Genomic DNA, 25,537 nt, shown 5'->3' on the forward strand with positions numbered 1-25,537 from the left:
TGACCAAAACATCAGCCAGGAAGCATAGGAACTGAGAAGTGGTCTGTGGTCACCACCTGCAGAATCACTCCTTTATTGGGGGTGTCTTGCTAATTGCCTATAATTTCCACCTGTTGTCTATTCCATTTGCACAACAGCATGTGAAATTTATTGTCAATCAGTGTTGCTTCCTAAGTGGACAGTTTGATTTCACAGAAGTGTGATTGACTTGGAGTTACATTGTGTTGTTTAAGTGTTCCCTTTATTTTTTTGAGCAGTGTATATGCGCAATGGATTATGGTCATTGTTGTTAATTACCATGTTTTATGCGCTAAACGATGTAAAATATTGGCCTGTTGGAAACTACAACTCCCTACTACATTGCACAGTTAAGTTTAGATCCGATTTATCTCTAGAGAAAGTGTGCGATGTGCTCATTGAGTTCGCAGGTTTAAAAAAAAAAAAACGTAATGGAATTCAAATAATTGAACTGACATTGGTCAATTGTAAAAATAAAAATACGAAAAATAACCAACATTTTGGTTAATCGATCAGCACTACAGGTTTTTGACATTCTTGTAAGAATTTCAATTTTTCATAAAGCCCTTTCAATTCCTCATTCAGATCAGATGCCCTATGCTGCGTCACTCTTAACACTGAAAATAACTGTTTAACATGAGATCTTGTCTGAGAACGATAGGGTGTATAAAAAAAAAACACGAATGGAGAAACTACTGCAGGAGTGGCAACATTTCTCACCACTTGGAAAGTACACTTGTTACCTAAAATGAACCCAGAGGGATTTCAAGCACATGGTTTGATCGTTAAATAACCCAAACACTTATTTGGGACCTTCTGAATTTGGATTTAGATGATAGGAAACTGGGTTGTCTTTCTCTTCTCTATGCTGTTTCAATGTTATGCATTCTGCCCCAAAAAACAGCCCTGTAACATTCCCCTATTTCCTTCGCCTGATTTTTCATTCTATGCATCCCTCCATTTTCTCCCTCCCTCTCTCTCTCTCTCCTCACCTTGTCTGTATGTTGTACTGCCTTTCTGTTCACGATGGAAATTAAGTCCCATAAAGGTGGCTGGCACCAGTCCAGGTGGTGACAGAGAGGGAATGGAGCTGGGGCCTGGAGGCAGATTTATACACCTTCGTCGAGGCTCTGGGATGGGAGGTGGCATCGCTGTCCTGCCCTGCTTACTGGGAGATTTATGAGATGACACAGGACAGTGGTCCCAGATTAGTTTGTGCTGTCTTTCCAACATCTATTGTCATTGTCACGCCGTTGGCATCTCATCCATATTTTTGCTACATGTAGTATAGGATTAGACTCAAATTTTCACTCATGATTAAGGAACTTTCCTAGCTCCTGTAATAATCATTTGGTCAAATATGTCTGAAATCCCATGAGAATGGCAGTGGTTTGGTAGGTTGTAGAGGTAGACTGCTGCTTAGTGTAGTTGTAAGTAGCTGTGACTTGGTGGGCTGTGGTAGTAAACACTAGTAGCATATATCACACCCCAGTAGATCTCTACATGAGCCAACAGCTCTGCTCAGTCTTATGGAAACACGGCACTCTAACAGTCAACTGGGCATCAAAACCCAAACCCAACACCCCCCCCCCGATGACATCCTCCATGTGAACACTGGGAGTGCTGCCATCATGCTGTTGGCTTTCAATCGCAGGTTCCGTCCCCATCCGACCAGCTCGGAGACTAGGCCACGTGACTCGACTCCAGCAGTGCTGCCTGTCACAACTGGCTGACGTGAACCCATCAGACGCCTGGACTCCCTGAGTAGAGCAGCAAACCACTGGGCATTTAGACAGCCATGGCTCAATGGTTCAGGTCAGGTTATTTCTATACTCATCGTCTCTCCAAGTGGGAAACGAAGGGAGGCAGTTTCAGTCTCTGCACGGTTTCTACCTCCACACTGGTGGTCATTTGGGACCGAGCTATTTTAGTTGGTCCACTCTCTGTGGACCCTCTGTTTCCTTGCTCTGGAGTCTTCAGACAAGGAGATGAGCTGTGTATACAAAGCGTATACTCCTATATACAACTCGCTGGGAATTGTCATTGTGAGTCACCATTTGAAGGATGTTGTTGCAGAGGTTTGTAGTATAGAGGTCACCCCTGGTGGACACAGTCTTTGTTGTATCTGGGCTGTAGGACTCATGACTGTTTTACAGTAAGGAGCCTGGTCTCTGACCGATGGAGACTGGCCTAATTCAGTCAGGCTATCTCTACTGATGGGCTGTCTGTCTCTCTCTGTCTAAGTCAAGGTCATGTTGAATCAACCGTGAGTGTGAAGTCTCATGTCTGCCACATGAGATAGCTTTATTTTTAGATTTTACTGCAGCATACTGTATTGGCTTTGTAGGAAATACTGTTATGCTATATGGCCCTGGACTCCTGGTTCAGACTCTTTGTATCTCTCTTTTTCTCCTATCCCTTTCTCTCTCTTACTCTTCCCTATTTCTGTTTCTCTCTCTCTCTCTCTCTCTCTCGAAGTCTCTCTTTCTCTTTCGAAGTCTCTCTCTGGATGTATACTTTTACATTATATTATGTAAGCTAAATAAAAAATATATAAAATTGTCCTTAGTGTCATTTAGAGACGACTAATGTTATTGTCCCCACTACAACAACAAAGTACAGTTGAAGTTTACATACACTTTAGCCAAATACATTTAAACTCAGTTTTTCACAATTCCTGACATTTAATCCTAGTAAAAATTGCCTGTCTTGGGTCAATTAGGATCACCACTTTATTTTAAGAATGTGAAATGTCAGAATAATAGTAGAGAGAATGATTTATTTAAGCTTTTATTTCTTTCATCACATTCCCAGTGGGTCAGAAATTTACATACTGTAATGAAACAGGCAGGGAGCAGGTCTCGAACCCTCGACCTTCTAGCCCGAAGTCCGGTGCACTATCGACTGCCGCAAAAGCATGCTCAAGCGGCGTCGATTTCCGCGCTTATAAACCCAGGGTCGTTACAATACACTCAATTAGTATTGGTAGCCTTTAAATTGTTTAACTTGGGTCAAACGTTTCGGGTAGCCTTCCACAAGCTTCCCACAATAAGTTGGGTGAATTTTGGCCCATTCCACCTCACAAAGCTGGTGTAACTGAGCCAGGTTTGTAGGCCTCCTTGCTCGCACATGGTTTTTCAGTTCTGCCCACAAATGTTCTATAGGATTAAGGTCAAGGCTTTGTGATGGCCCCTCCAATACCTTGACTTTGTTGTCCTTAAGCGATTTTGCCACAACTTTGGAAGTGTGCTTGGGGTCATTGTCCATTTGGAAGACCCATTTTTGACCAAGCTTTAACTTCCTGACTGATGTCTTGAGATGTTGCTTCAATATATCCACATAATTTCACCAGTTCCTCCTGCAGCAAAGCACCCCCACAACACAATGCTGCCACCCCCGTGCTTCACGGTTGGGATGGTGTTCTTCGGCTTGCAAGCTTCCCCCTGTTTTCTCAAACATAACGATGGTCATTATGGCCAAACAGTTTTATTTTTGTTTCATCAGACCAGTGGACATTTCTCCAAAAAGTACGATCTTAGTCCCCATGTGCAGTTGCAAACCGTAGTCTGGCTTTTTTATGGTGGTTTTGGAGCAGTGGCGTCTTCCTTACCGAGTGGCCTTTCAGGTTATGTTGATATAGGACTCGTTTTACTGTGGATATAGATACTTTTGTACTTGTTTCCTCCAGCATCTTCACAAGGTTCTTTGCTGTTGTTCTGGGATTTATTTGCTCTTTTCGCACCAAAGTACGTTCGTCTCTAGGAGACAGAATACGTCTCCTTCCTGAGCGGTATGATGGCTGCGTGGTCCCATGGTGTTTATACTTGTGTACTATTGTTTGTACAGATGAACGTGATACCTTCAGGCATTTGGAAATTGCTCCCAAGGATGAACCAGACTTGTGGAGGGCCCAAATTTTTTTTCTGAGGTCTTGGCTGATTTTCTTTCGATTTTCCCATGATGTCAAGCAAAGAGGCTTGACAGTTGGAAGGTAGGCCTTGAAATACATCTGCAGGTACACCTCCAATTGACTCAAATGATGTCAATTAGCCTATCAGAAGCTTCTAAAGCCATGACATCATTTTCTGGAATTTTCCAAGCTGTTTAAACTTAGTGTATGTAAACTTCTGACCCACTGGAATTGTGATACAGTGAATTGTAAGTGAAATAATCTGTCTGTAAACAATTGTTGGAAAGATTACTTGTGTAGATGTCCTAACTGACTTTCAAAAACTATAGTTTGTTAACAAGAAATTGTGGGAGTGGTTGAAAAATGAGTTTTAATGACTCCAACCTAAGTGTATGTAAACCTCCGACTTCAACTGTACTTAAATACATGCCATTTTGTCCTTGAAACATTTAATTGAAATACAGTAGAATTTTGTTCATTTCTATGGCTGACTGCTCCTACTGGGGAGTGCCAATATGGCCGACCAGTGGCTTCAAAACCTCTCAATGGCCATACAGAGCATCAGCAGTCCGGGGTTTATATACATCATTGGCCACAATACACTAAACCCATGCTAATCCTAGTGAAAATCGGGGCTCACTCCTCATGTTAGGACACAGGGCCTCTGTCTGAGTGGTGGGATGGATGAGAGTTGTTTAATTAACAACTGATCCACTGACCTGCAGCTACTCAACTCACATATGCTGACCTGTTGCGGGTCAGTCATTTGCGTTTCTGAAGGAGAACGTAGAATTGCAGTGCAGTCCCCATTTTGTCACTGATTCATTTCAGTGTTTGTAGAAATTATCTACCAGAGGCTGGTCCTATCAATAATATCACATTTGTTCTGTTTGTATTGTAGTTGGATTAGTTACTTATTCCGTATCAGTGGAAGTACCACAATATAACCCTGGCTGTAATGGCTCTCACTGAATCTGTCAGTCAGCGAAAAAACAGATGTGCCATTGAAGATTGGGCTGCTGTGTGTTTGGGAAGCTATACAATATTAATTCACTGAAATATTTATAGCATGATAAACAACCTACAGTGGGGAGAACAAGTATTTGATACACTGCCGATTTTGCAGGTTTTCCTACTTACAAAGCATGTAGAGGTCTGTAATTTTTATCATAGGTACACTTCAACTGTGAGAGACGGAATCTAAAACAAAAATCCAGAAAATCACATTGTATGATTTTTAAGTAATTCATTTGCATTTTATTGCATGACATAAGTATTTGATCACCTACCAACCAGTAAGAATTCCGGCTCTCAACAGAACCCGTGTTAGTTTTTCTTTAAGAAGACCTCCTGTTCTCCACTCATTACCTGTATTAACTGCACCTGTTTGAACTCGTTACCTGTATAAAAGACACCTGTCCACCACACTCAATCAAACAGACTCCAACCTCTCCCCACAATGGCCAAGACCAGAGAGCTGTGTAAGACATCAGGGATAAAATTGTAAGACCTGCACAAGGCTGGGATGGGCTACAGGACAATAGGCAAGCAGCTTGGTGAGAAGGCAACAACTGTTGGCGCAATTATTAGAAAATAGAAAGAAAATAGAAGAAGTTCAAGATGATGGTCAATCACCCTCGGTCTGGGGCTCCATGCAAGATCTCACCTCGTGGGGCATCAATGATCATGAGGAAGGTGAGGGATCAGCCCAGAACTACACGCAGGACCTGGTCAATGACCTGAAGAGAGCTGGGACCAACAGTCTCAAAGAAAACCATTAGTAACACACTACGCCGTCATGGATTAAAATCCTGCAGCGCACATTCAAGGTTCCCCCTGCTCAAGCAGGCGCATGTCCAGGCCCGTCTGAAGTTTGCCAATGACCATCTGGATGATCCAGAGGAGGAATGGGAGAAGGTCATGTGGTCTGATTCAAAAATAGAGCTTTTTGGTCTAAACTCCACTCGCCGTGTTTGGAGGAAGAAGAAGGATGAGTACAACCCCAAGAACACCATCCCAACCGTGAAGCATGGAGGTGGAAACATCATTCTTTGGGGATGYTTTTCTGCAAAGGGGACAGGACGACTGCACCGTATTGAGGGGAGGATGGGTGGGGCCATGTATTGCGAGATCTTAGCCAACAACCTCCTTCCCTCAGTAAGAGCATTGATGATGGGTCGTGGCTGGGTCTTCCAGCATGACAACGACCCGAAACACACAGCCAGGGCAACTAAGGAGTGGCTCCGTAAGAAGTATCTCAAGGTCCTGGAGTGGCCTAGCCAGTCTCCAGACCTGAACCCAATAGAAAATCTTTGGAGGGAGCTGAAAGTCCATATTGCCCAGCGACAGCCCCGAAACCTGAAGGATTTGGAGAAGGTCTGTATGGAGGAGTGGGCCAAAATCCCTGCTGCAGTGTGTGCAAACCTGGTCAAGAACTACAGGAAACGTATGATCTCTGTAATTGCAAACAAAGGATTCTGTACCAAATATTAAGTTCTGCTTTTCTGATGTATCAAATACTTATGTCATGCAATAAAATGCTAATTAATTACTTAAAAATCATACAATGAGATTTTCGGGATTTTTGTTTTAGATTCCGTCTCTCACAGTTGAAGTGTACCTATGATAAAAATTACAGACCTCTACATGCTTTGTAAGTAGGAAAATCGGCAAAATCGGCAGTGTATCAAATACTTGTTCTCCCCACTGTAGATGAATTATTTCAAGGTTTGTCACATGCTCAAGTACAGTGAAATGCTTAATTTGCGTGCTCTACCCAACAGTTCAGTAATCAATGTCACAATAGTATAACTATTAAAAACACGAGTAATAAAATAGGAAGATATATACAGGTCAGTGCCAATACCAAATTTACGGGGATACAGCCCTTAACCATTGTATACTGGCCATATACCACAAACCCCTGAGGTGCCTTATTGCTATTATAAACTGGTTACCAACGTAATTAGAGCAGTAAAAATACATGTTTGATTCTAACATGTATTGACTCCGGGGTGGGAATACTTATGTAAATTAAATATTTCCGTATTTCATTTTCAATACATTTGCAAACATTTCTAAAAACAGGTTTTCACTTTGTCATTATGGGGTATTGTGTGTAGAATAGATGGGGGAGAGAGAGAAAATAAATGGAATCCATTTTGAATTCTGTCTGTAACACAACAAAATGAGGAAGAAGACAAAGGGTGCAAATCCTTTCTGAAGGCACATGTAAACAGCAGTAATGGTGACCAGTAGCAATATAAATAGATACTAATATATACATGTGCTCAGGAGTAATAGTGACCAATTGCAGGATAAAATAAATACCCATAGAGTAGCCACTAGCTAGAACCACTATGGTTTACAGGCTTTTCATGTCCTTTTCAGCCTCCCCATGCAGGGATCCCCATGAATATATGACGCATGGGGGAAACCATGACACCTTTTTGCTTTCCTCAGTAGTTAGTCAAAACGGATTTTATTTTATTCAATTCATAAGGAATGATTCGTATTAAAAGGAATAGTTAGCCAAATATGAAGTTTGACCTAATTTTCAATTTACCTAGGCTTCATTGAGAAGCTGGTTATTTGGCAACATCCAGCATATTCTGGCAAGCATTTCCCGGGCATGTAGCAATATTAATAGAAACACTGATTCGTAGAGATTTCCCAAGGTAAAGTTTGTTGTGTCTGCTGCCCTGGCATTCTCAGGGTCGCGGTGAGGTCAGTGCATCTGTTGCTTAGGGAGCAGCTGCAGCCATTCCCACAGAAACTAGAACATAACAACACGGAGAGAGAGAAGAGATGCCAAACACGTATTCCACATAATCCTCTATTCATCGGTCAGATATAACCCCTTCAACGTTTAGTCGTTGATAAAGTTGGCAGCTAAGGTTGACGAGTGCTAGCTAAAGTTGAGGTACATGTATGTGTCAATGTATTATATCTAAATGTCAAACTTACTCTGAAAAAGTGGTTTTATTAGTTCATTATCAGAAGATCACTGTTGGTGTCAATGAGTATGCTCTTCAAGTCAAACATATAATTTCAATATATTTAAAAGTTCACTATTTTCTCTAACACCCTCCACTCAGATTTGAAATTGACACAAACCCTTTAACTCTGTCCTGTCCTCCCTTAGGCGATGAGCCAAGCAGAGGGCCAACAGAAGAACCTGGTCCAGTCCATCGAGTCCCTCCCCACGCGAGGACCCCTTTCCTGCCTGGACCAGGACCTCCTGCTCCTCAAAGCCACGTCGGCTGCCACCCTGAGCTGCCTGGGAGAGTGCCTGAACATCCTGCAACAGACCCAAACCCACAGCCAGCCCCAGGCCTCCCAGCCTAACCACACCCGCGGTCCCCCCTCCGGTGAGTGTGCCACGGGCATCCCCCTCCTGGCGTTGGCCCCCCCGTCCCCTCTTCCAGACCCCGACAGCAGCAGCAAGGGCCACATGATCATGGAGGTGGAATGTGGCCCTTGCCCTTATCTAACCGGAGCCTTGAACTTGAGTGTCTGTAATAAATGTTGTTGAATGTTGCATCTTTGTTGTCTTTTCATAGTTTGTAGTTTTGGTTCTTGTTTAATTGATGTTGTATGTATTTCCTTAATTGTTTTGTTATGTCTTGATGAATGGCATTGATATTATTCCGTCTCAAACTAATAATTATGTGTGTATTTATGATCAATATTGTTTACAACAGGTTAACAAAAGCATTTACCTGTGTCCCTTAGTCAGTGCATGTCACGTTTGAATGTGTGTATGAACGAGCCTACTACAATACATCTATGCACTTGAAAGTTTCCACTGGAGTTAATCTATGCCAAATACACAAAGGTGCCTACAACTCAGTTTATCTGCCATGTTAACCCTCTCTGTGCCAGACCATGGATCCAATAAAGATCTTTCAAAGCAAAATTCGTGCAGCCTTAGGGTGCTTCCATGTATGTCTATGATCCCTCTTGGGCATAGAGGTGGGTTGATGGGTGTTGGAATGTACAATAAAAGGACTTGCTTGGATGGGTGAAGGTGGAAGTCCTCCTCAATACTGTCCTGCTATAGAATCCGCTTTCTCCACACATATTGATCATTCAATTCCCTGGATCAGCACTAAGGGGTGAATCCTAACTTCCACTTAAGTCAAAATTTCACTTGGAAATGCATTGAATGTCGGTGGAAGACTAACTGAAAAGTTGACTTCAGTTGGAAGTTAGGATTCGCCCCTTTTCAAGAAAACCTTCCAGCTTTTCCCAATCTTTTAAATACATGGTTAAATTTGGCATAAGGTTGTGGCTGAAGCTGACCCTAGTGCAACCAACCTCCCTCTGGTGCAAGTGGATGGAATGATTTGGGTGGTAATGAGGGTTGGGATGGAGGTTGTTTCTCTGTCTCCTTATGTCTTCTCCTCTGGTGTTCTCCTTATTTATGTCCTAACAGTCACCCTGCCCTGTACGTCAGACAGGGGGTGGTGTGGAGTGGGACCGCCAGGCCGCAAGTACAAACCAGTTTCTTTCCGCTGCCTGGCTCACAATGCGTCGTCTTGTGGGGGACCTGCTGTGCCCCGGCTCCGGCATGTACCCCCCACGCCCTAGAAGGGTTGTTTTGGGTGTTGGGTTTAAGGGTAACCGGGGTGAAGGTGGCACTGGCATGGAACTATTCCAGATTAGGACTGTGGCGCACTGGAGTGTTGGGCGGGGGCGGGGGTCAAAATCCATTCCACACTGTCCTGAGCCAACCCTTGCCACACCCACTGCATGGGCAGGGTCACGTTGCATGGCGCCCGAAAAGCGCCAAGCATGCGGTCGGACCACGAATTGGCTGGCTGGCACGGTCCCTCAGGGCTCGAACGCAATGGACCACCGCCTTAGAATCCGTTTGGCACTGTGAGTACTGTATGCCTGGAGCTTTTAGGGTCTTTGTGGAACTTCCACAAACCTTGTACTTTCTATTGGGCTGCCTACTCAGTGGTGTCATGGAGGAACTGGCTGCTCATTGCTCTCTTTGTTCTTGCGCACCCACTTCTAAACAGCTTGCTGGCGCCTTATTTGAAAATGCTTAATGTGGAGCGTTTCCTTTTTGGAGATCACAATCCATAAAGGAATTGAATTGCCTGGCCAAGAGTTTATCCCCACCGTGAAAGAACTAGCAAATGTGCCATGTCTCGATTAGAATGGAACTAAGGGGCAAATCAAATGGCATGTCACACTGAGACCTGAAATGAATTCGAGAGCTGAATGCGTTTGACTTATATGGGAGGTGGGGAGGAGGAAAATTGGCATAGTATTGGGTGGGTAAAGCAACGCAAATGAGGAGCATTGAGGTCAAAGCCCTGTAATGGAAGGCCATTGGAAACGTGTAGTGCATGAATGTTTTCCGTACAATACCCCTGGCCTGCAACACAACCCATTTCACATGCATGCCTGTTGTCAATGAAACACACTGTTTTAGGTGCTTCTTCTGTTTCTGGTCGTGCAACATCATCATTGTGGGACTCCCATCGCTAAGCTCACAGCTATTCAGTGACTGCCACATCAGGGAGGACAAACGGATTAATTCCTGGCTCAAGAAATGTATGTTTTTCTTTCCCCATAAGAATGGACAGCTGCAGTGAATTTTTAATTTATTTATTTTTCTCCCTACAATCCCTATCTCACTCTCATGGTCATCCTGAATAACATTTGCATAACTGCTTATAGAATAACAGCCCAAATTTCATCACATATAAAAAAAAGATTTCATGTTTTAGGTTTGTACAAAGATATTTCATTACTTCTGTCTACTCTTATTTTTGTTCCTTTAATTAATACGACTACACATTACATTACGTAGAGAAATGCAACAAACCAGGGACCTCGGCAATGCAAAATGCTGGACCTCAGCAGTGCTGCCACATCTTATACAGTACTATCTCCTATGTGCATGCATTCTTTAATGGAGGATACCATCAGCTACAGTATGGTTTGCCTGCCCACACTACTGAGGGCTCTGCCTGTCTGGAAGGCAGTATCAAAGCACTCTTGTCAGGTAGAAAAACCCCTGGGCACCTCGCCAGTCGACTCAGCACAACTGGTCCCTCAATAATGGATACGAGAGTGTAGAGAGACGCCGGGTGCATTAGCGTTAACCCAATTTGAACTGGAATGGAATTTGGAAGCAGGTTCCTTAGCAGCACTCTACTTGCAGGGTTTCGATTGCACGGACTCGCGTTAGGTAGGCTGCAGCCTGCGTTTGAGCTCGTCATACTAGATAAGTAGCTGAACTTGAGCTTTGTGTGGGTGTACACTATTTATAGACCTGAATCATATGTCAAGGTGGGCACTGCAGAGCTTAAGCAGCTCAAGACACTATTTGCAGTGTCTTGATTGCATGGTCTTTCATTTTGTCAGTCGTTTGTGCTCATCAAAATGGTTAAACAACTGAAACGGTCCCATGTCGCTGATGGATCATGTTACAAAGATTTAGCAATACACATGTAGTGTAAAGGTGGCCACTGAATGACATGCAGGTGGAAGTGGAACAATACCCAGGTTACAATTACCTCATCCGATCCATTTCTAGTCCTTGATATCTGGGAAGTCAGATTATTAACAAACAGAAACATCACATGGTGTTTCACCTCAAATCATAGGCACAAAGACATAACTTGTTCATCTCCTTAATGTATTCACACCGTATGTTGGTCTATTTCATATCAAACACATTTACGGATGACCACCGTCAGAATGCATTGTTCCATTTCGATTCTTCCTATGATTTAGCAAACTGCACACTCTCGTCCCTGAGTGGAAGTCTTCAATTTTTCATTCCTTCCCATATTCTATAGCCTCATTGCAGCAGTCCTGTAAATGGTGTAGTTTTCAATTAGACTTTTTATGGAAAGACACAAAACACCTTGTCAAGTGAAAAGACATGGCCTTCAGATTAATAGTGCTACAACAGAGAACTATTAATCAACCTCCAACAACAAACCAAAAATTCTCACAAAATAGTAGCAACAAAACAATCAGACTGGTGACCCTCAGGACAATGATTTCTCACCAGTCCTGCAGGCTCTTTCAGTACATTTTGTTTCTCATTTCGAGCTCCGAACCATACTGCTTTTTGAGTCATATGTCAGCGCCGCAAGTCCATCGTCAGACATACACTCAAATGTAATTTCCTGTTGTCTCTGTGTGGCAGATAGGGATATGAAGGCGATCCAGGTGAGCCTATCCGATATTTATCTCTGTTTTGTGTTAAAAAGGAAAAGCTTATCTGATTGAGAAAAAAAATAGAGAATTATGTGGATCGTTCACGAGCTCCCCCCAACCTCACTACCATCTCCTTCCTGAATTCCTTCTCTGCAACAACAACATCATAGCAGAGCAATCAATATCAGTCAATACAAATCAATGAAGCTTGAGATCTGGCCAATTGCTCATAGATCCCAGCTGTCAGTATACCCCCCTAACGTGGTCAGAAATCAGTTGGTTCTGACCCTCTCATATGCTCCCTTTGCAGATGGTGTTCCTGTGTGGAGTGTACCAAAGTTGCCCTCGGGGGAGCACCTGAAGAACGGCGGCCCAACCCCTCTACGTTCTGCCGAGCCCTCCCCAGCCCTCAGGAAAAAAAGCCCTGCCCATGGTGCTGAGGTAAGGGGATAACTCCTTTTTCCGCTTTCTCTCTCATTATCTCTCGATCTCGTTCTCATTATCTCTTTCTCTCTCTCGCTCTGTGTAAATCATAATTACTCTCCATGTGCAGTAAACTCACCTATTAGGATGTCCCTGTGCATCTCTGTACACATGTTTTTGTCATGTGGTGCTTTTAAACAGCATCTTTAAAAAATTCTGAGTATGTCCCCACCCTATCTTAGTCATGTCCTGCGTCAGAGCAAGGAGTAGAAATACAGTCTCAGAGAATCTGCTGTGTAGTGGGTCCCAGAGACAACTAGAGCCATGATAAATGTTTAAAGAAGTGTTGTGACTTTAATTTCATTAATTTGGTGACTGTTATTTATCTAATCAACTAACTTTGTTTAATAGTTATGCGATTTAAATGAATCATCTAACAATTAACTTATTAGGAATTGGGGCACCACGAGAGCGGTTCTTTAAAAAGTTACCATCTCCCAAATTAAATTCTAAACGTCTTTACCTATCACATCCATAAACAGTCAATGGATTAATTATAACCTCGTATCATGTCATCATTCTGAACAGTTGTAACCTGCATCTGTAAAAAACACAGCCTTACTTATGATTCAGTACTACACAAATTGGTTTAATTATTTATTTACTAGCTAACTAAATGGTAACACAGGATAAACATGCACACTTAATACATTAAATCAGGTCCCTAGCGCACTGACACAATATGGCGGCATGTTACAAAAAAAGATGGGGAGGGCAAGAGAGAGGGACAGAGACATAATACTTTGATACATTTAGAAACTACTCTCACAGTAATCATATACTTTGCACACGAACCACAGCCCGTTTGGAGTAAGAAATCATGAATGTATTTACGTATAAATGTCTTGGTTCGTGGTGTAGTCCTGAACAGAACTACAGAGTTGATTTCCCTTCCATTCGCTCTTGAAGCTGCCTCTTTGAAGATAGGCTAGCCAGCCGTGTCGATGGTTCCCATTGGGTGATGAGAGTAGCGTACTCTGCTGATTTGAGAAGAATAGTAGAATGGTCCCATTTAAGTTCAGTGATTGTCCGGGAGGTGACTATCATCTCTACCTCGTTGAGATTTCAGAGTTCAAACCACTTTGGATGTGAGCTGCAGCTCGACGCCTTTCTAGTCTGATATGTTAATTCTTAACCCATTGTTTTATACAGTTCATTCAGAAGGGGAAGTTTGTGAGGCTGACACGCTCTGACCTCACTCAAGGGGCGGTGACTACTCACTTGTACACATTTCCTCTTATAGTTTCTAAGATTTACATCCCTCTCAACAAAAACACTTCCATCATATTTCATACATAACATAGAGGATATTGTGCATTGTATTCTATTGTGTATATTTTTCAAGTTACAGTATTTCCTCTATAACATTTTTAATGACATCACAAAATAACAACTAAAATGACATTATTATTCTTTAGATCGCCTCTGACCATTCCCCACGTTCTATGTTAGAAATATTGTTACAGTATTTGCTTTAGAACATGTTATAGTTTCAGAGGAAAATGTCCGTGTAGACAAAGGCACATTCCTGTTTGAATTTGGAGAGGGAGATAGCTGAATGTTCTAATCATTGATTTACAACGGGGTGTGAACGGTCAACCCCCCCCCCCCCCCYCTGCAGGCGAGAGGGGGTGTGACCGAAGTCATCCACCCACGAAGCTGATCCTCACAGGACAGTCATGATACATGTTTTGTTTGACTTCTATCTTCACACATTACTGCACATCATTTGCGTATCAATGTGCTCGTATTACTTTACGATGATGGTCTATTTTCAGTGCACATTAGTCTAGTGCAGTTCTTCAGGCCTAACTAAAATGATGTTTAATTGCTCTGCATATCTGTATTCATAAGTTGACTTTAGTATGGGTACAGCAGTTGAGTATGCACCTACTGTTGTTTCAAATCAAATGACATTTTATTGGTCACATACACATGGTTAGCAGATGTTAATGCGAGTGTAGCGAAATGCAAGTGCATCTAGTTCCGACAATGCAGTAATATCTAACAAAATTCACAACAACAACCTTATAAACACACAAATGTAAAGAGATTAATACGAATATGTACATGTAAATATATGGATGAGCGGTGGCCGCGCGGCATAGGCAAGATGCAGTAGATGGTATAGAATACAGTATATACATATGAGATGAGTAATGTAGGATATGTAGACATTATTAAAGTGGTGTTATTTAAAGTGACTAGTGATACCTTCATTAATCCATTTATTAAAGTGTGCTGAGATTTGAGTCTGTATGTTGGCCGCAGCGCCTCTATGTTTGTGATTGCTGTTTAGCAGTCTGATGGCCTTGAGATAGAAGCTGTTTTTCAGTCTCTCGGTCCCAGCTTTGATGCAACTGTACTGACCTCGCCTTCTGGATGATAGCGGGGTGAACAGGCAGTGGCTTGGGTGTTTGTTGTCCTTGATGATCTTTTTGGCCTTCCTGTGACATCGGGTACTGTAGGTGTCCTGGAGGGCAGGTAGTTTGCCCCCGGTGATGCGTTGTGCAGACCACACTACCCTCTGGAGAGCTTTGTGGTTGAGGGCGGTGCAGTTGCCGTACCAGGCGGTGATACAGCCCGACAGGATGCTCTCGATTGTGCATCTGTAAAAGTTTGTGAGTGTTTTAGGTGACAAGCCAAATTTCTTCAGCCTCCTGAGGTTGAAGAGGCTCTGTTGCGCCTTCACCATGCTGTCTGTGTGGGTGGACCATTTCAGTTTGTCTGTGATGTGTACGCCGAGGAACTTAAACGTTCCACCTTCTCCACTACTGTCCCATCGATGTGGATGGGGGGGTGCTCCCTCTGCTGTTTCCTGAAGTCTACGATCATCTCCTATGTTTTGTTGACGTTGAGTGAGAGGTTATTTTCCTGACACCACAGTCTCAGGGCCCTCACCTCCCTGTAGGCCGTCTCGTCGTTGTTGGTAATCAAGCCTACCACTGTAGTGTCATCTGCAAACTTGATGATTGAGTTGGAGGCGTGCAGGGCCACGCAGTCATGGGTGAACAAGGAGTACAGGAGAGGGCTGAGAATGCACCCTTGTGGGGCACCAGTGTTGAGGATCAGCGGGGTGGAGATGTTGTTTCCTACCATCACCACCTGGGGGCGGCCCGTCAAAGTCCAGGACCTAGTTGCACAGGGCGGGGTCGAGACCCAGGGACTCGAGCTTAATGACAAGTTTGGAGGGTACTATGGTGTTAAATGCTGAGCTTTTGTGGGATGTGCATATCTGTGCTTAGAGCATTTCAAAAACGCCAAAAAAGGCCGTTTGCGTGATGCAAATGAAAGGCACTTATTTAACATTAATATGTAATATACAAAAGTAGGAGCAGATTATTTGGCTTGGTTACAAAGCTACAGTATGTAATCACATTTACTGCTTAGAAGCATTTCACTGCACATGGTACTAACAATGAAAAGATGGAATGGCCATGAAAACCAAGACTCATGAGGATGCGATTGCATTTTGCCTCTGTTGTGAAATTCCATTGCCGTGACTGTTGCTCAGAGGGGTGTAGGCACTCAAGGCTTCTGAAAATGTTAACAGTGCTGCTGTCAAATAAGTGGGTCACAGAGTAAGGAGTTGAATTAGAATTGAGTAGATCCCAGGAGGATGCTTTATAAATGCTGGGTTAAAATGCTACATGGTATAACTGATTGTGTCTAGACTGTATCAATGGTAGACAGCCAGGTTAGTGTGTGTGTGTGTGGGGGGGGGGGGTTGTTATGTGTGCGTGCGTGTGTGCAAGCATAGGGTGGAAGAGGGGACACAAAGTGAGGGGTATTTCCTGGTCAGGAAAACTGTCCATGAATATCTAATAGAACAGTAGAGTTACAATGTTAAAGAAATCGCTCTGTCGTTTGAGTCACATTGAACTTTGATTCTGACATCTTGTTATTCCGTCATCACAGTTTAATGATCATTTACATTCAGAATGAGACCAAGATGAATGATAAGATTGTCTCCTCTAACACATTAGCTGTCATGCTAGGTCATAATAATCCTCTCAAATGTAAAAATTATAACATTTCTTTGTCATAAATTCCTGTCATTACAGATGAATTCCAGCCTCATGATTACCAGACTGATTACCGTTGCGTTATCATATCCGTGCAGCGTTTAATGTAAGCTCACGGGATCAGGTGACACTCGAGGCTAGATTAATTAAACACCCCATGTCAGTACATCATCTCTATCAGAATACACAATGGGGTTGAATGCGGGGGGGGGTAGGGACTTTTTGATCTTGATGCGTGCTGAGAATAATTGCAACACGGACAAATGCCATCATGAGGTTACAACAGGTATTATAAACCAGACTTGTAATTTAGAATGATTGATGTGGCTCTATGGTAACATTTAGCAAGGATGGATTCTCTGTACTTTTTCTTTGTAATAAGTAAAACATTGATAATAGGACTGAGTAAAATGTTTAAGGCAGTTATATTGGGCCAAAAGCCAATCTAATTTTAAATTGTGACAACTGAAGTTGGAAGTTTACATACACTTAGGTTGGAGTCATTAAAACTCGTTTTTCAACCACTCCACAAATTTCTTGTTAACAAACTATAGTTTTGACAAGTCGGTTAGGACATCTACTTTGTGAATAACACAAGTCATTTTTCCAACAATTGTTTACAGACAGATTATTTCACTTATAATTCACTGTATCACATATCCAGTGGGTCAGAAGTTGACATACACTAAGTTGACTGTGCCTTTAAATAGCTTGGAACATTTCAGAAAATTGTCATGGCTTTAGAAGCTTCTGATAGGCTAATTGACATAATTTGAGTCAATTGGAAGTGTACCTGTGGATGTATTTCAAGGCCTACCTTCAAACTCAGTGCCTCTTTGCTTGACATCATCGGACAATCAAAAGAAATCAGTCAAGACCTCAGAAAAAAATTGTAGACTTCCACAAGTCTGGTTCATCCTTGGGAGCAATTTCCAAACGCCTGAAGGTACCACATTCATCTGTACAAACAATAGTACGCAAGTATAAACACCATGGGACCACGCAGCCATCATACCGCTCAGGAAGTAGACGCGTTCTGTCTCCTAGAGATGAACGTACTTTGCTGCGAAAAATGCAAATCAATCCCAGAACAACAGCAAAGGACCTTGTGAAGATGCTAGAGGAAACAGGTACAAAAGTATCTATATCCACAGTATAACGAGTCCTATATCGACATACCCTGAAAGGCCGCTCGGCATGGAAGAAGCCACTGCTCCAAACCGCCATTCAAAAGCCAGACTACGGTGTGCAACTGCACATGGGGAAAAATATTGTACTATTTGGAGAAATGTCCTCTGGTCTGATGAAACAAAAATAGAACTGTTTGGCCATAATGACCATCGTTATGTTTGGAGGAAAAAGGGGGAGGCTTGCAAGCCAAAGAACACCATCCCAACCGTGAAGCACGGGGGTGGCAGCATCATGTTGTGGGGGTGCTTTACTGCAGGAGGGACTGGTGCACTTCACAAAATAAATGGCATCATGAGGAAGGGAAATTATGTGGATATATTGAAGCAACATCTCAAGACATCAGTCAGGAAGTTAAAGCTTGGTCGCAAATGGGTCTTCCAAATGGACAATGACCCAAAGCATACTTCCAAAGTTGTGGCAACATGGCTTAAGGACAACAAAGTCAAGGTATTGGAGTGGCCATCACAAAGCCCTGACATCAATCCTATAGAAAATTTGTGGGCAGAACGGAAAAAGCATGTTTGAGCAAGGAGGCCTACAAACCTGACTCAGTTACACCAGCTCTATCAGGAGGAATGGGCCAAAATTCAACCAAGTTATTGTGGGAAGCTTATAGAAGGCTACCCGAACCAAGTTAAACAATTTAAAGGCAATGCTACCAAATACTAATTGAGTGTATGTAAATGGAAATGTGATTAAATATATCATTCTCTCTAGTATTGTTCTGACATTTCACATTCTTAAAATAAAGTGGTGATCCTAACTGACCTAAGACAGGGAATTTTTACTGGGATTAAATGTCAGGAATTGTGAAAAACTGAGTTTAAATGTATTTGGCTAAGGTGTATGTAAACTTCCGACTTCAACTGTACTAGGCCTACAAATGTAGATACACTATATATACTAAAGTATGTGGACACCCCTTCAAATGAGTGGATTTGGCTATTTCAGCCACACCCGATGCTGACTTGTGTTTAAAATTGGGCACACAGCCATCTCCACTCACAAACATTGGCACTAGAATGGCCTTACTTATGGGCTCAGTGACTTTCAACGTGGCACTGTCATAGTATGCCAGCTTTCCAACAAGTCAGTTAATCCAATTTCTGCCCTGCTAGAGCTGCCCATGGTCAACTGTAGGTGCTGTTATTGAGAAGTGGAAACGTCTAGGAGAAACAACGGCTCAGCCACGAAGTGGTAGGTCACACAAGCTCACAATTTGGGACGGCCAAGTGCTGAAACGCGTATTGTGTAAAATCGTCTGTCCTCAGTTGCAACACTCGCTACCGATTTTCAAACTGCCTCTGGATGCATCGTCGGCACAATAACTGTTTGTTTGGAGCTTCATGAAATGGGTTTCCATGGCCGAGCAGCCGCATACAAGCCTAACCATGCGCAATGCCAAGCGTCGTCTGGACTGGTGTAACGCTTGCCGCCATTGGACTTTGGAGCAACGGCAACGCGTTCTCTGGAGTGATGCATCAGGTTGCACCATCTGGCAGTCCGACGGATGAATCTGGGTTTGGCGTATGCCAGGAGAATGCTACCTGCCCCAATGTATAGTGCCAATCGCCCAACATCAGTGCTTGACCTCACTAATGCTCTTGTGGCTGAATGGAAGCAAGTCCCCGCAGCAATGTTCCAACATCTAGTGGAAAGCCTTCCCAGAAGAGTGGAGGCTGTCATAGCAGCAAAGGGGGGAACAACTCCATATTAATGCCATTGATTTTGGAATGAGATGTTCGACAAGCAGATGTAGTGTATGTACTTTGATGTCATTCCATTTGCCAATTGAGCTACGTCTGATATCATTTCCACACATTGTCTCATTTTGCAGAGGATGTTAGATAAATCCATGGGGATGTTTAACATGGTCTGTTGACTTGGTGTGTTGACAGGACAAATCAACCCTTACAGTATGTGTGGTGGTGCTGGTGCCAGCCTCATCTGGACTCTCTCCCATTTGGCTTGGGGCTTCCATGGTGATATTCTGGCTTCCCTATGATCATATCCCTTATGACTGATTTATCGAGGATTTCAATTGAGTGGTCGGAATTGGTGTTTGTTTGATGGCAGTTACTCAACACAAGTGCTTTTTGGGGATGATGGGGGGGGGGAATCATCTGCATATTTTTCTGTGGACTATTGATAAAATGGACAAAATAGTTGCAGTACTTTGCTAATGTGTCAGAGTTAGAGAAGAAGTAGAGTCTGGTTAGTGTATGTTTTTGTATTACATGCTGAAAAGTTTTTGAAGTCTGCTTTGTTGAATGCCATACAGTAAATTAGAGGTCGACCGATTCTGATTTTTCAACGCCGATACTGATTATTGGAAGACCAAAAAAAGCAGATACCGATTAGTCGGCCGATTTTTATAAATATATTTTTAATAATGACAATTACAACAATACTGAATGAACAATGAACACTTATTTTAACGTAATATAATACATAAATAAATACATTTAGTCTCAAATAATGAAACATGTTCAATTTGGTTTAAATAATGCAAAAACACAGTGTTGGAGAAGAAAGTAAAAGTGCAATATGTGCCATGTAAAAAAGCTAATGTTTAAGTTCCTTGCTCAGAACATGAGAACATATGAAAGCTGGTGGTTCCTTTTAACATGAGTCTTCAATATTCCCAGTTAAGAAGTTTTAGGTTGTAGTTATTATAGGACTATTTCTCTCTATACCATTTGTATTTCTTATACCTTTGACTATTGGATGTTCTTATAGGCACTATAGTATTGCCAGCCTAATCTCGGGAGTTGATCAAGCATTGCTAAGAGCTGCTGGCAGACGCAGTAAAGTGCTGTTTGAATGAATGCTTACGAGCCTGCTGCTGCCTACCACCGCTCAGTCAGACTGCTCTATCAAATATCAAATCATATACTTAATTATAATATAATAAACACACAGAAATACGAGCCTTTGGTCATTAATATGGTCAAATCCGGAAACTATCATTTCGAAAACAAAACGTTAATTCTTTCAGTGAAATACAGATCCGTTCCGTATTTTATCGAACGTGTGGCAACCCTAAGTCTAAATATTGCTGTTACATTGCACAACCTTCAATGTTATGTCATAATTATGTACAATTCTGGCAAATTAATTATGGTCTTTACACAGTTCGCAACGAGCCAGGTGGCCCAAACTGCTGCATATACCCTGACTCTGCTTGCACTGAACGCAAGAGGAGTGACACAATTTCTCTAGTTAAAATAAATTCATGTTAGCAGGCAATTTTAACTACATATGCAGGTTTAAAAAAAATATACTTGTCTATTGATTTTAAGAAAGGCATTGATGTTTATGGTTAGGTACATTTGTGCAACGATTGTGCTTTTTCCACGAATGCGCTTTTGTTAAATCATCACCCGTTTGGCGAAGTTGAAGTATGCTTGTGATTCGATGATAAATTAACAGGCACCGCATTGATTATATGCAACGCAAAACAAGCTAGTTAACCTAGTAATATCATCAACCATGTGTAGTTAACTAGTGATTATGTGAAGATAGTTTTTTAAAAAGATACGTTTAATGCTAGCTAGCAACTTACCTTGGCTCCTTGCAGCCACACGGTCCTTTTGATGCTGCACTGGCGTAACAAGTGGTCAGCCTGCCACGCAGTCTCCTCGTGGATTGCAATGTAATTGGCCATAATCGGTGTCCAAAAAGGCAGATTACTGATTGTTATGAAAACTTGAAATCGGCCCTAATTAATCGGTCGACCTTTAAAGTAAATATTTCATGAGAGTTCATGGGTCAAGACTTTCGGTCCTGTGTATCTAGACTAGACTGCATCTCTAGAGTCTTTGTCCAATTTGTAAGTCGCTCTGGATAAGAGCGTCTGCTAAATGACTTAAATGTAATGTAAATGTCTATATATCTAAATGTACCCATACAGTAGATCACAGAAATCCACAAAGAACAATCACAGTCCACCAAGAACAATCACAACTTGCAACTCTGCTCATTCAACCAGACTGTGTCTAGACTAGCAGCTAGCTACTCCTCCAATACCCCTTTTTTCTGAAGTATGAAATTAGAATTTCATTAGCGGGTCTAGTACTGGAGTGGCCTGTCGAGGAAGAGGGCAGACAGGAGATGGAGCTAACTGCCAAGGCTCATTAGCCCAGCTTGACACAGACTTTTATCTTCTAATGATAGCTGACACCCTCATATATTCTCTCTTCATTATTCTCGCCCCAATCATGGAAGACAGAGCTTCTGCATCTGCCTTAGTAAGGAGAGAAGGAGATAGAGATATGAGGAAAGGATTCATCTCAAGTGTTTTTCTTTTTTTCCTTTTTTTGGACCATTGAAATAAAGTGATTTTCAGTAATTGAGATGATAGAGGTGGCGGATAGATGTGGTGAATAGAATGATTGACAGGGTAAATGTGCTTGTCAGAACTGCAGGAATAAACTTGTTAGAGGTCAGAGGAGCTGGTGTCAAGCCTGCCACCTGGTGGCATTGAAATATAATGTAGCCACAGCATCTTTGCTGAGGTTCTGTATACTCTGTGGCAGCCATACTCAACATAGGCTATACCATGGCCTACTGTAGGACATGTACATGACTGTGTCACAGCAGATGTAGTTTGATGGCTCTTAAATGCACATAGATTTACAGAGGTACCATGCAGTATTCATCTTTAGTCCTTTCAGACCTTGACTAGTCTGTGGCATTGCTTTTGTTACCCCATACATACACAAGCCAAGGTTAAATGGATAGCTCTTGGAGTTTCTGTAAACTTTTGACTCTATGCTTATTCTTTGTTTTAAAGCAGCATCAGTGTCATTCGACTTGGTCATCTGAGTCCTTCAGGAACACAGAAGCAGTACAAGCATGGCATTTGACATCAGTTCTTTATGTGGTCTGAAAGAGAAAGCATCTCATCGCCCGTCAGGGGGCCAGAGTGTGCTTGTGTTTGCAGGAATCAGGTGGGTTTATGCATTTCCAATACCCATTGCAATCCCGGACAGGTATAATACAGTAGCCCCTGCATCCCTAGTCTGTATACAGAGTAGACTGGTAGTAGAGGGATAATGACAGCTATTTCAACCAATTCCTTATACCAGAGAGGCAAAGACACTGATCTATATTTTGCTGTAATTTTGAAACATGGATAATGGCTGAACAACACATGTATTTGCTGTCCAAATTGATCTGGACAGGGCTCTGTAATCAAAAAGATCGATCAGTTTTCAGAATATATAAATTAAATACTTGAGTACTATTTCACTACTACTTTACTAGTAGTACTACTACTAACCACTACTAACCGCTAGCCTAGCTACTAGTTAGCTAGCTATCTCTTTTGTTTACTTCCTATCATCCTTTTTTGAAGACTAATAGTAAGACTCTCCTTCGTCCCGGCTCCTGTAATTATCAATCTTAGATCCACGAAGAAGAGTATCAACGAATTACAGACAATATGGATAATTATTTTTAACTAGGCAAGTCAGTTAAGAACAAATTCTTATTTGCAATGACGGCCTACCGGGGAACAGTGGGTTAACTGTTCAGTGGCAGAACGACAGATTTTTACCTTGTCAGCTCGGGAATTCGATCCAGCAACCTTTTGTTTACTGGCCCAAAGCGCTAACCACTAGGCTAAATGCAGCCCCAGGTAGCTTAGTGGAAGACCTTTGCACTACATACTTAAGTATAAACTACATACCAGGGACGTCACTAGAGATTCATGGATAGGGGGGCTAAGCCTCTTTTAGGGGGGTCTGTGCATATTCCCCCAGGATTTTTTTTAAAGCCCCCAAAACGTCTTTTCATCATGTATTTTACGGGTGTAAAATCTATCAAAATAAGGTTATTTTTGGTCAAGGTTGGCTAAAAGTATAACTGTCTCATAGTTTGTGTTAAACACTGATCTAATATGACTTACTTAAATTCTATCCAAATAATGTCTACTCTGTCCCCATCCATCACCAACAAAAGGCACGAAAATGACTGTACTATGTAGCCAAAATACTTTTTTGTGTGAGATATATATATATATAACTTTATATATATATAAACACCACACACACACACACAACACACACACACACCACACACACACACCACCACACACACACACAACACACACACACACACACAAACACCACACACCACACACACACACAAACACAGTCATAGTATATCACCATTAGAAAAAAATATATTTAAGTTTAACCCTCTCTTCTGGGTGAGACCCTTTAGATATCATCGATACAATCATTTCTCTTATGCCTAACAAAAGTAGACAATAGCTGCCATCATGCCTGTACAAATTAATGAAAGCTTATACATCTACCTAGCTTTCTTATCAGTAACCTTCGTCAGACATGCTCCCTCAGCCCTGTAGCCTCCAGCTTCTTTCCCTCTTGTCTTGCTGTGTTGTTTGACATGTATTCTTATATAATTCATTAATCAGTAAGTTTTATTTGTCTTGAACTGGTAAAATCTATAATTTCTCAACTGACCTGGCTAGCAGCGTGCACTACACTCTTTGAAGAATTTCCGTATAATCCATCTAACGTAGTCAAGCCTAGCCTACAGTTTGAGAAATGAGGATAATACAATGACATTCGTGATCAACTCACTTAGTCACCTTTCTAACATGAGACCTACTGATAATTGTTTTGCCAATGGCCTACTGATGAAAGCTAATTATGTCAGAATTGTCATTCGTTAAATTCTGCTGTTTTCCCTCTCGAGCGTTCAGAGTGAGACACTGGTCGAGGGAGTAGGTTGATCCGAGCGTATCTGACCATGCACAACAGCACTGCAGTCAACACACAAGCTAACTGGCTAGCTACTTCCAGGACACAAATGAGAAATACGCTGGCGAAGACTTTTTGGTATACTAAATATATCTATACTTAACATTTTACCTTTACAATTTAAGTCATTTAGCAGGACCGCTTATCCAGAGCGACTTACAAATGTGTGCACTTCACGCTTATGACATCCGTGGGAACAGACCAACTTTACAATAGGTGCAATCTAAATCTTTTAAAGGGGGGGGGGGGAGGGGGGGGGGGGGTGATGAAGGATTACTTTATCCTATCTAGGTATCCTTTAAGAGGTAGGGTTTCAGGTGTCTCCGGAAAGGTGGTGATTGACTCCGCTGTCCTGTGTCGTCGTGAGGGAGTTTGTTCCAACCATTGGGGGCAGAGCAGCGAACAGTTTTGACTGGGCTGAGCGGAACTGTACTTCCTCAGTGGTAGGAGGGAGCAGGCCAGAGGTGGAATGAACGCAGTGCCCTTGTTTGGTGTTAGGCCTGATCAGAGCTGGAGGGTACTTGAGGTGCCGTTCCCCTCACAGCTCCGTAGGCAAGCACCATGTCTTGTTCGGATGCGAGTTCAAACTGAGAAGCCAGTTGGAAGAGAGCGAGAGGAGCGTTTGAGATGCCACTATTTGTTAAAGTGGCCGTATCCCACTGCGATGTCCATAAGTGAATGCCACCATTTGTAAGTCCCGCCTGATGGATCAATGACGAGCGGAGAGACTTCGTGCGAAAAAGGAGTGAGCGTGTAAATGGTAAATGAAACGATCCAAGCAGGGTAGATATCTGCTGTGGCGTATTTACCCAGAAAATTTGCCGAGTTGGTAGAGTGGTCTTTCAATTGGTCGACAGGTCCTGAGAGGGGAGCCCAGCCGGAGAGCCAAGCGAGACCCGTCCCCGCGCTTGTTGCTTGACTGCCCATCG

General features: G+C 42.4%; 1 protein-coding gene across 2 annotated transcripts in view; it reads left to right on the plus strand.

Annotated features, from left to right (window-relative positions):
* LOC111955376 (oxysterol-binding protein-related protein 10) overlaps window positions 1-25,537 on the plus strand; it is an 88,653-nt gene that overhangs the window by 28,981 nt on the left and 34,135 nt on the right. For both annotated transcript variants that reach the window (XM_023975602.2, XM_023975603.2), the window contains exons 6-7: window positions 8,073-8,298; window positions 12,429-12,559. In XM_023975602.2, the coding sequence (XP_023831370.1) occupies window positions 8,073-8,298; window positions 12,429-12,559 (357 nt within the window). The remainder of the gene's footprint in view (window positions 1-8,072; window positions 8,299-12,428; window positions 12,560-25,537) is intronic.

Source organism: Salvelinus sp. IW2-2015, linkage group LG30 (assembly GCF_002910315.2).
Source record: "Salvelinus sp. IW2-2015 linkage group LG30, ASM291031v2, whole genome shotgun sequence".
NCBI classification, from domain to species: Eukaryota; Metazoa; Chordata; class Actinopteri; order Salmoniformes; family Salmonidae; genus Salvelinus; species Salvelinus sp. IW2-2015.